The sequence below is a fragment of the Electrophorus electricus genome, chromosome 26 (genome assembly GCF_041902795.1).
Source record: "Electrophorus electricus isolate QZ-2024a chromosome 26, ASM4190279v1, whole genome shotgun sequence".
NCBI lineage: Eukaryota > Metazoa > Chordata > Actinopteri > Gymnotiformes > Gymnotidae > Electrophorus > Electrophorus electricus.
In genome coordinates, this window is record NC_137522.1 from 7003584 (window position 1) to 7015111 (window position 11528).

At 41.4% G+C, this 11528-nt stretch overlaps 1 protein-coding gene across 3 annotated transcripts; it reads left to right on the top strand.

The window, feature by feature from the left end:
• The first annotated feature begins 4155 nt into the window (after positions 1-4155).
• On the top strand, positions 4156-11392 carry ncln (nicalin). 3 transcript variants are annotated; one of them, XM_081708116.1, is made up of 16 exons: positions 4183-4278; positions 4379-4441; positions 4933-5123; positions 5205-5349; positions 5748-5842; positions 6819-6899; positions 7065-7168; positions 7275-7363; positions 7611-7750; positions 8149-8369; positions 8539-8626; positions 9054-9092; positions 9593-9756; positions 9981-10034; positions 10146-10224; positions 10450-11392. In XM_081708116.1, the coding sequence occupies exons 2-16, from the start codon at positions 4408-4410 to the stop codon at positions 10510-10512; spliced, it is 1587 nt and encodes a 528-aa protein (XP_081564242.1). In that variant the 5' UTR covers positions 4183-4278; positions 4379-4407; the 3' UTR covers positions 10513-11392. The 3 variants fall into 3 exon arrangements, with proteins under 3 accessions (XP_026866520.1, XP_026866522.1, XP_081564242.1); XM_027010719.3 differs by having other exon boundaries at positions 4156-4441; XM_027010721.3 differs by having other exon boundaries at positions 4156-4441; positions 8149-8324.
• The last annotated feature ends 136 nt before the right edge of the window (positions 11393-11528 follow it).

The window sequence follows — 11528 nt, forward strand, 5'->3', positions numbered from 1 at the left end:
TGCAATTTGTTTGTGCACGTACTGGCGTCTGAGTCAATAGCTGGTCTTGGCTCGCAGATTATCTTAGGTTACAAAACCGACGCGCCGTCACGCCTGCACCACACAAAGACTGCGATTACACAAATTACTTTGAGAGTAAATTTACCTAGAAGACAAGTGACTTGGAGTGGATCGACAATACAAATGTTTAAGACAATGGTGCTTTTCATGGTTTTCACGGTTGATGGGGGTTATAACACATACCATGATTACAGTCGACATGTTATATCAGTGATATGAACTGGAAAAAAAATATTGAGGTCAAAATCCCTAAGATCCAGCCGTGTGCTGTTGCTGCAATGGATAAATGCTATACTACGTATATGCTGTGTAAGTGTAATAGAGTAACTCCAGAAATGATGTTAAATAGATAATGGCAGAGGTCTGTGTCAATACACATCTGAACTTGTGACACCTAAATAGTAACTGTTTTATCAGAAGCATAAATAAAGAGGTAAAAAATTAAATATATAAATACGTGTAAGTAAATAACCTTTACCAACTTTAAAAAAGTAAATACTTAATAGTAAATACTTCAAAATTTTATTTCAGAATCATAAGTGCAATGAAGAAACGCGTGTATGTCACTTTAAATACATTGTGAAAATAAAAAGAACATAAATTAGCTCTGAGCTGGCTAATTTATGTTCCCATGTTTTTTTTCCTAAATGTATTTAAAGTGACATACAAGCGTTTCTTCATTGTACTTATGATTCTGAAATACTCATTGTTTCTACAAAGTAGAAAGTACCAAACAAAGTGACCTAAGTGTTTCTTCACTGCTCTCCATCTCTGCAAGGCCTGGAAGCAGGGAACCAATGGGTGGCTTCTCTCGTATTGACTTTCGGGAGATTTCCAAACCTGATATGGTGAAAGCGATCTCCGGCGCTAATGGACAGCGCGTCTCTCAGCTCGGAGGAAACGAGACGAGTAACGCACTGACTTCACGGAATGAGTCGAGGCCCGACGATCGTAGAGCAGATCCAGGACAAGAAGCAGGACTCGGATTTAACATCTGTGGCCGAGCTTTGAACTATTAAAAATCGAATGACGGGTCGAGTGCCTGTTTGCGATCACATGGCATTGCTGCGATGACAGAGTACATCTGAAATGGGACATGAAGGGATGAGCAAAGAGAGCCTTTCCGGAGCGCATTAACGCAGCGTAATGGCAAAGCCGGCCCCTCCTACAATTTCGATTAGCTTTCAGTGTGTACAGCGGTAGGAGATTACTGACTTATTAAACTAACCTTTTTAACATCAGCAAACAAAACGAGGGACTATATGCTGAATGGACAAGAAGCAGAGATTTACTGATATGCGAATACAAACACACACACACACTCTTACATATGACTTAAATGGTAATGTTTTTCACATAATTGCTGAAGAAGTTGAAGTAATAGAAAATGAATCAATTCAAAACTGGAGTTTAAAAAACCGATCACAAGAAAAAACATGAAGGGTTTTGTCTAAATTTGGTTGAAAAACTCCACACCCAAAACAAAGACCTGTAAGTAATTTTAAATAAATGGCCTATGGAATATTTTGCTTCGCACTTGTTTTCTTTGGTTAGTGTCTGGGTTGACTATCATTTAAGGAATATTCTCCATTCAGAAAAAATGCGGATTATTATCCGTCCAATTATTTACCAGACCAACCACTGAAAAAGAGAATGACTCGTTAGTTTAATAATGAGTTCATGCTGGATTTATTCATTTATTAATTTATTCAATAATGAGACCATATATCTTAATGGTAAAGACGTTGAAACTGTGGATATAACAAAAGAATCTCCAAGCATATCTCAATTAGTTTAAGTTGATAACTAGTCCATTAGAGGCATATCTCATATTATGTCGTTAAACATAACGACTTGGTATTGTGAAACCATATACAGACTATGAAAAAGAATTGACCACAAACCCCATCTGTATTATAGCATATCGCTCTCTTGTGGTAGTATTAGGTAAGACAAACAAAGTTAAGCACTCCACACTTAAAGGGGAAGTTCACCTAGAAAACCAGCTATCAGTACATGTCATAAATTAAGATTTTTGTTTTTGCTTTTTTTCTACAAAAAATTGTTTTCCCAATAAAATTATAATCAAATATATTTACAACTCTAAGTACGCTAGTTGAATAGTAAACATTAATTTTCTCAAAATATAATTTTAAAGACAAAGAGCACAGACATAGGAGACTAAAACGACATCAGCAAAGACCTAATTTTCTTCACGTCAGACATCCAATTCCTGTCGTAATTCGGTCTGTTTTCTTTTTAGTAAAAAAACAAGTCTTTCTGGAATAGCTGTAAATGAGAGCTTTTTGATAAAAGCAAAAACAGGATGCCAATTTTTTTTATTTTTATTTTTTTATTTTAGAAACGATCCTTTCAGAGTACATCAAATTTGTTCCAGCGCAATATATTGAAAGACGCCTCTGATCCATACAGAATGTGGAGCATAGATAGTTTTAGCCTTAAAGGGGACCTATTATGAAAAATGTACTTTTTCAGTGCTTGTGCACATGCATTTGAGTACTTGGAGTGTCTACCAAACCAAAAACTGCGAAATACGTTTTATTTATTTATTTATTTTGTGGCCTGGCTACATTTGAAAACGCATGATAAAATAAGCAGTTCATATTTGACTCCCCGATCTACGTCGGTATTACTAGTATTATACTGTCCTCCACCTGAGCATCTCCCCCCATGGTCTCAGAGGTCCTTTTGTGAAGGTCCAGTGTTTTTTCAGGGTTTTTCCTTAGTCTCAAGCGCTGGACCTGTCAGCGATATGTTGAAGCTAAGAGCTAAGCACAGGCACTTCTTCGTTGTTGTCTGCAAATATGAGCACAAAAGACCGCATCTGCACCCAGCCCCAGCGGACACAAGAGCACGAATAAAGCTCATGTGGGATGGCAACATCCCAGCTACCGTTGGCAAAACAGGCATGTAAAACACTTTGTGTATGGCTGCTTTTACAGCCTGTCAATGCAGTGCAGGACTGTCAGTAGAACTACTAAAAGAGGGATAATTATTTAATTATAATTTAAAGGATCAGGTACCCAAACAGGCCGTTCTGAACCTGGCGGTTTAGACAGGGTTAGAAAGTACTGTGGTGCTTGAGCCTTGTGGTATTTTAATCAAAGCATGTCATAGACATTTCATTAAGACCCCAAGGAACTGTGTTAACTTGTGTAAATGGTATATGATACGTCACCTTTAACAAAATAAGTCATCTTGCTAGTAAAGTTACGGTCAGAACAGTGTTTTGAAATTTGTTGGTATAGTTCAACAGGGTTAGGTTTACACTATACACGTAACACCTCTGACAACACTGAGCAAATTTCACACTAAAAGTTATACAGTCATGGGCAGGAACTAAATATGTGCACCAGAGAGGCAGAAGCTTGACGGCAATACTCACATATTGGGTTCGTTTCTGGGTAGACTTCATTATATCTGACCGTAGTCCAAAAACACAGTGAAAACATTTACGCCGAATTATGGCCATACTTGGCACAGCTGGAGGATGAATGAAGTTGATACAGTATTTACTGTCAGACTTCCTCAGTGACCTGCATATCCACACTCCTCTTGCACTATTTTGAGAGTCTTTTCAAGGATGTAGCTTGACTTGAACTAATTAGGATGTATATCTGAGATATAGTTTTCTTAGGCAAAAGTAGTGGTTTTAAGAACACGTCAAATGAGGATAGGCAGTAACTGAAATAGGCAGGACAGTTTAGGGAGAGTTTTTGTTTTTATTCTACTGGTGTTACCGTGTTTAAATAGTCCTGTTAAGTGCCGTTTAATCGTCAGCAAAGAAGACTTTTTAAAAGAAGGCTTTCAAACGTCTCTGGGACATAAACCCCTAGATGCTATGTGCAATGGGAATCTATGGATGGCAGAATTAAGTAGCAACAATTCATTTTCGGAGAGAAAATAGCTATTTCTCTAAAGGAGTTGAGAATTGAGAAATGACAACGCTATGAGTTTATCCGAATGGGGGGCGAAGATGATCGTACAATGACACAGGCAGGTTTCCAGTAATACAGGTAGGACTGCAGGCGGCACTCACAGTTTAGGTGTCCTGCGAAATTGCCGGAAGAAATTTCCTGGTCCTTCTCGAAGGCTGCGCTTTGCGTGGAGGCTGGCTGTCAAAGTGTAACCGGTTTCATTCATTTCTTCGTCTCTCCTAGCTGAAGTTTCGACATTATTTCAAACATGTTCGAGGAGGCAAGCGAAGTGTTCGAAAACATGTTTAAGTCGTCGTTCCCACTGACTTTTATTGTGTTTTTGCCGGCCGTTTTAATCCTCGTCTCGCCACTTCCAGCAGAAGCGGCGCATGAGTTCACCGTCTACCGAATGCAGCAGTACGACCTGCAGGGGCAGAATTACGGTAGGTGTGGGCATTTATCCGTCACGCATTAACCGGTTTAATTATACCCTTCACTGTTGCAAAACCCACGTAGTCGAGTAAGCGTGGAAAGCAACCGTAATTCGGTGTAAAACTGCACTTTTAAGCTGGCTACCAGCAAGCTATGCTAGCTGAGTTTGTCAGGATGCTAGCAGCTAAGCTAAGATGAGGTTATCCGCGCACCAGTGAAGTAGTTATACGCTGTTCACTTTTAAAACGAGGGAACTAAAACCTTTTTTTCGGTAGTTTCTCTCCAGTTCTCTCCAATTCGTGTTGTGTTCCGGGTTGGTGCAGTTTAAACTGTGCACAATGCAATGACCCAGCTAACTCTTGAGATGTTTGCTTGGCACCGTCGTACATGGCAGACGAGTGTGTTGTCAGTGGCATATACTTTAAAAGTACGACATGTATCGTCATGTCGATAAACTCAGATATCATATATCGTCATTGTTGTTTTTTTTTTTTTTTGAAAGGCTCCAGAAATGCTATTTTGAACACCGAAGCCCGGACCGTCGAGGCAGACGTCCTGAGCCGTCGCTGCGTGCTGATGCGACTGGCCGATTTCTCTTACGAGAAGTATCAGAAGGCGCTGCGGCAGTCCGCGGGCGCCGTGGTCCTCGTCCTTCCCACGAACATGTCCACTCTGCCACAGGACATCGTGCAAGTAAGAACCCACCCCGACGACCCTGGTTCTTGTGGCACGGCCCTCGGAGGAGCGTAATGTCTTTGTCTCACTTTATTGTAGCAGTTCATGGAGCTGGAGCCAGAGCTTCTGGCCACAGAGACCATCGTTCCTGTCTACTTTGCGCTGGAAGATGATGAGCTGCTGTCCATATACACACAGACTCAGGACTCCTCCACCTCTCAGGGGTCCTCCTCTGCAGCTGAAGGTACTGGAGGCTGAATTTGCAGTAACTAATATACAGAGAGATTGTTTTTTTTCCCCCCCCCGAAACTAAAACATTGCTGGTGGTGTGTACTGGAAAACTGTTTACACATGGTCTTTCAAAATGTGGTTTATTTCTGGAAATCCAAGGTCCTCTAGTTTTTACTACTTTCATTGCTGGTTTGAAAGTTTTTAGTGATGGGCAATGCTGCTCCTCTAGCCATTACAGTTGTTTTCAGTGTATTTTCATCCACACTTTGATATAAAAACTGGTTGCTGTAATCAAGGTCATACCGATGAGAAGTGAGACAGCTTCATCACCAGTGCATGCTGAGTGGATGTCGCACCGTTTGCTGTTCTGCTGTGAATCTGAATCTGGTGGTCTGCTCTTCTCTTCACCAGTGCTTCTGCACTCAGCCACTGCCAACGGGTTTCAGATGGTGACGAGCGGCGCTCAGAGTAAGGCTGTGACTGACTGGGCCATTACCAGCCTAGAGGTGAGTTCTTGTCTGTCTTTTATGGCCAAGATCAGGGTTTTCCTAAGATGATCATCAGGGAAGCTGCACACTTTTTATTCTGTTCCACCTCCAGACACCTTTTAACCTTCATGAACAGGGCTGTGTGCAAAATATGGATGGGGGCAAAATATCACCAATGCACTACCAGTACGAGTTAAATCATTACCTCTTAGTGGGAGGTTAGAAGCTATTGGCTGTATTTAAGAGTTAATTTCTTTTCTTCTAATTTGTATTTAAAATGTACTTTTCCCATTGTTTTTGTTATTGGTCTTAGTTTGTTATTATTTATTAATTTGTTATAGTTAATAATAATAGTATTATTTTTGAAAGAACCTTTAATAAAATTTGTTTGTTTAACAGACTGTTAGATGTCATATCATATTGTGGTGATTGTATTGTGAAGTAACTTGCAGTAAACATTGTGAAATATCCCTTAATGTGAAAATATTAGGCATTTCCCATAATTGAGGTGTAAACCATCTGACTGTCCCGCTGTAACCCACCCGTGTTCAGATTCTGGTGTGGAACTTGTTGACTTGGTATTTGTTGTTGAAAGAATGAATTGAATGACTGAATTACTACCAGTCTATAGAATGAACGCGTTAGTGGTTCTCATGTATATCATTAGTATATGATCTGGATTAGTCATGTTTTGTAGCTGTGAAATAATTTATGATGTGTAGACAAATGCTCATAAAGTATTTGATCTAAACCTAAATAAGATGGAAGAGATGCAGGTGTGGAGAATTACCCAATGGCTACCCAGTAACATTCCCCTGTAGACCTTCTGACAGTACATTCTGGTTTTATTAGGTTGGTACAACAGCAGAATCTTTAAATGAGTCATAACAAGCCATCAATTCATCATTATAGCTCACTGGAATTTGTAAATTTGGTTCTATACAGTGTTCGAGTATTAAGAAGGATCTGCCTTGCTTTGCTGTGTGTTTCTTAGGGAAGACTAACGGGCGTAGGAGGGGAGGATCTGCCAACCATAGTGCTCGTGGCTCACTACGACTCTTTTGGAGTGGCTCCTGTAAGGAATAATGTGGTGTACCTGTTCACTTAGTTCTGTTAATGGACTTTACGCACATTTGTTGGGTTGGCCATGGGTGTTAATAAAGTTTGCCTCTAGAGAACTGAAATTCCTTTGAGCCTTGTGCTAGCAGTTGTTGGTGTGGTAAACAGTGTGTGTCCACAGTGGCTTTCCTACGGCGCTGACTCTAATGGCAGCGGAGTGGCAGTGTTGCTTGAGCTGGCGCGCCTCTTCTCCAGACTCTACTCCCACAAACGGACTCACGCTGGGTAGCAAACCACACACCAAACCAATTCAGGCCAGAAGTGATCAGCGTGATTGAACTTGATCCTGACTTACCTCCTCGTGTCTAAGTGAGCTTTGCTGCTGCTGTAGGTATAACCTGCTGTTCTTCCTGTCGGGAGGAGGGAAGTTTAACTATCAGGGCACCAAACGCTGGCTAGAGGACAACCTGGACCACACAGGTGCATCGCAGTTTTCACTTGTACCTAATAGCCTTATTGTACTTATTGCCACCATCGTTCATTTATTTGATTTGAGTTTTTTTGTTCTCATCATGTGATCTTGTTCTGTATTTTTAATTTGTACAGTGCTGCATCGGTTTGGTCTCCTTTACTGATTTATTATTATTTGCTTCGATTAAAGTACTGCTGCTACTTCTTATATTGCTATGTGAACTCTGCGCTTCATCTTTCCCTGTCCCTGAATTAGAGTCCAGCCTCCTGCAGGATAATGTGGCGTTCGTGTTGTGTCTGGACACACTAGGTAATGGAGACAGTCTTCACCTGCATGTCTCTAAGCCTCCAAAAGAAGGCAGTCCACAGCACGCTCTGCTCAGGGAACTGCAGATGGTAAATACATTTGTAAACCTTTTATGCAAAAAAATGGATGAACAAACCCTTTTGTTTATTTTTCATATTAAAAAAGGACTTTCTGAATATTGTGATTTTATTTTAACAATAGCTTTCGCACGAAATCATACAAATCCAAGTAGGGCTCCTGTTTTGGAGAACATCCTATACTGAGATACCATAATTTTGTCTTAATGTGTCATTTTATGCTCTTTTTTTCCCCACCTCCTAACACTTTGCAGAAATATGCTGTAGAACTAAATTGCGGTGCAGATTTCAGTCACTGCGGGGACTCATAATATCAGACTAGACAAAGGGTTAATATGACGGTGAGATTTAGAATATGATCACCCCCTTATCATTACTATGTCACCACCAGCATTGTCCCCCCCTGTAAGGTCCTCCAGCAGTACCCGGACCTTAAGTTCTCCATGGTGCACAAGAAGATCAACCTGGCAGATGACACGCTGGCCTGGGAGCACGAACGCTTCGGTATCCGTCGGCTGCCTGCCTTCACGCTGTCGCGTCTGGACAGTCACCGCAGTGTCGCGCGCAACTCTATCATGGACATGCGGTCAGTGTCCTCCTCTCTGGAAAGGGCAGGAGAGACCACCACTGGGTGGGTGACTGCTGCCGCTCTCGCTCTCTGTCTCTCCATCATGTGTCGCGGTGCTGTTTGCCCACCTCCGCGTTCCATACCGTTGAACACTGTTGCCTGTGGTGGTTTTGTTCCTTTGCTTAGCATTGTGGGGTTTTTTTTTTTTCTCCATTCGATTTGCCTTTCACAGACCTCATGTGGATCTGAAGAAGCTCAGCCGGAACACTAAACTGATCGCTGAGGCCTTGGCGAGGGTCATCTACAACCTGACTGAGAAGGTGAGGGCCATGAGCCTTGTGCAGGCCTCCAAGCTAATCCATTAGCCTAATGATGATGAAGGAGTCACGACTGTTATTGCTGATGCACTTCAGAGTGTTTATTTATTGCTGTAGGCACACTGCTTTTCTCACAGTGAACCGAATTTGTTTACCATGAACAGATTAGCATGGCCCTACTTCATCTGTGAATTCATTTCAAAGTTTGGTTTTTATTCCACAAAATCTGTTTTTTTTTTTTTCTTCTCACAGCAGACATGCTGTATTGCTTATAAATGGCAAAGGATGATCAGTTACTGGTGAAGAAGCTCAAAACCAGCTTTTTTACTAGATTTCATTTTGTACAGCCTGAATGGATGAATGGGACTATGGGACTATGAATGGGACTATGAGAGGAATACTAGGTAACAGTATTATATAAATTCCACAGGGCACCAATGGAGACTTGGAGATCTTCACAGAGCAGATGGTGAGTGGATAACTCAATTTTTTACGCATTGCATCGTGGCTTGTACAGATCTGATCTGGGACCAGACGCTGAAAAATGTGCAAACCATAGAATGCAGTAGAGCAGAGGTATTCAAATCTGGACTCCAAATCTGGTCCTGGATTTTGTAATGTCTTCAGGCTTGATTTAAATGCTTGATGCAACTGGTTGGCCACTTTGTCGTGACACCTGACTCCTAGGGTAGGGGTTGTAAAATTCTGTAGGATCTGGACTTTGTAGGAAAATCTCTAGGACCTGGACCTTGAGGACCATGATTTGAACACCTCTCCAGTATTAGCAGAGCCAGCATGCCTCTCCACAATAAAGCATCATTTAATGCAAAGTTAAAGTAAAGAACATGCAGTATTAGTCTAGACACAAAATGTTATGTCAAATATGTGATGAAGATTAGATGGGGGCCATATGTGGCAGTAGTCATATGCTGCAATACACCCACACACAACTCACGACTGTGCTATCAGCAAGTGCAGGAGGACCAGCTGACATCGCTGATAGACTGGCTGGCCAGCCAGCCCCGTGCTGCACAGCTGGTAGACAAAGACAGCAGTGTGGTCAGCACCCTGGAGTACTATATGGGCCACTATCTGAAGGACGTCAAGAGACATTTTGTAAAAGCCGACAAGAGGTGAGTCTAGCGCGGGCATGTGTGGCATGACTGCAGGCTTTATGTGCTTTAAACGTTTGTGTCTACTGATTTTGAAAGATCTATGAGAATGTTTGTGTATATAGTAAGAAAAAGGCACAAGAAGGCAATCCTTGGATTTTCTTACATATATTTAACTTGTAATCTCCCCTCCCCAAAATACTTTGGATGCATTTATGATATAATGCATTTATTTATTTTTTCAGGGACCCAGAGTTTGTGTTCTATGATCAACTTAAACAGACCATGAATGCTTACAGGTGATTATTAAGTTTTGTTTAATAATCTTCCAGCTAATAATTAAAGTAATTAAACAGATGTGTTCTGAAAGTCTCTAACTCTGCCATTTTTCCTTGCCATAATCGTTTAAGAGTAAAACCAGCCGTCTTTGACCTGCTGCTGGCGCTGTGCATTGCTGCGTACCTCGGACTGGTGTACTTGGCTGTCCAGGTGAGGGAGGAAAAAGAAAGCTTCATTATGTCCAGGGTGACCTTAAAGCTATTGGTTCTCCCAGCTAGTTCTGGCCTGCCTCATGATGGGCATGATAATTGGAATAACTGAATTCCAGCAGGCAAACCATAAAACAGTGGGAAGGCTTTAGTACCAGCACTGATGACCATTGGCCACAGCTCCCAACCCTCCTTTTTAAACCCTGAATACTGTCTGTCCCTGCAGCATTTCGGGGTCCTGTACAGCATCCTTCGCCGGCTCACGGCACCACGAGCCAAGCAACACTAAGCAGCTCCGGCTCCTGCTCTCCTTACACCTGCAATATGAGGGACTTCCTGCAGTCCCAGTGGAGCCAAGAGTGTGTTCTCACAAATCTGTCTTTCTTCCTTTTTCTGGGAGTGGAACTTGACCCCAACCCTTCCCACCGACACCAACACCACGCGTGTTGCTCTCCACTCCTTCACTGGCTAGCACAAGTTAAGAGCAGCCTTTTAAAGTCTTCCCTTATCACTTCACCACATCCCAGTCTGAAGCTAGTGTTTCCCTGATCTCTATAGCTCACGTGCTTAATTGGCAGCTGTGTCAAAATAGGCCAGATTGCACTTGATGAAGTTGGTGTGGGCTAGCTGGAAAAAGCTGTTTGGTAAGCTTGTTCAGTTTAGAGACAGCTCACGTCTGACACAAGTGTAGTGCCTTTGATAATACAGATATTAAGCGCATGGTTCAGTGCAATTGGCTATGTAAAACTTTCAGTATCGGTATGGTATAAAACAAAACAGAAAAACAAGCAAAATATCTGGCAAACTAAATTTTAGTCCCTTTTTTCTTATCAACTACATAATCCAAGTGTTATATTTTCTTTCTAATTTCCCCATGTCTCCTCTTAATTTGCTTTAACAGACCACACTAGCCATGATTGTTTTGGAGGAAACACACATACCTCTCCTTTACTTTCCTGAGCTCTGTTTTGCATAAGAGGCAGTTGCTTTCAAAATGCAGGATTCGGTGAAAGTGAAGCTGCTAGAGGTCTTTCATCTGTTATTTATGGAAGCGAGTGATGCTTCACCTTGCACTGATTTTTAAATGGTTTGTTTCACTCTTGAGAATTAATGCATCTACAGTTTATGAACTGTGATCCTGATCACAAAAATAAAGTTTTGTTGAAATACATCTGGGACAAAGTGGTGTTCATTTAAGAGATTTTTTTTTTATTTATTTAATGGGAAAATATACTACAACACTGGCTCAATAGTTTTAAAAAATTATTCCATTACAAAAAGACAGCATACAGGAATGGTCAAATT

Excerpts from the sequence above, each read along its gene's own strand:
- ncln (XM_027010719.3), top strand. The coding sequence starts at position 4,267 with ATGTTCGAGGAGGCAAGCGAAGTGTTCGAAAACATGTTTAAGTCGTCG. Across the intron at positions 7,751-8,148 it reads TGCTCAGGGAACTGCAGATG|GTCCTCCAGCAGTACCCGGA; the intron begins GTAAATACATTT and ends CCCCCCTGTAAG. Across the intron at positions 9,093-9,592 it reads AGATCTTCACAGAGCAGATG|CAAGTGCAGGAGGACCAGCT; the intron begins GTGAGTGGATAA and ends CTGTGCTATCAG.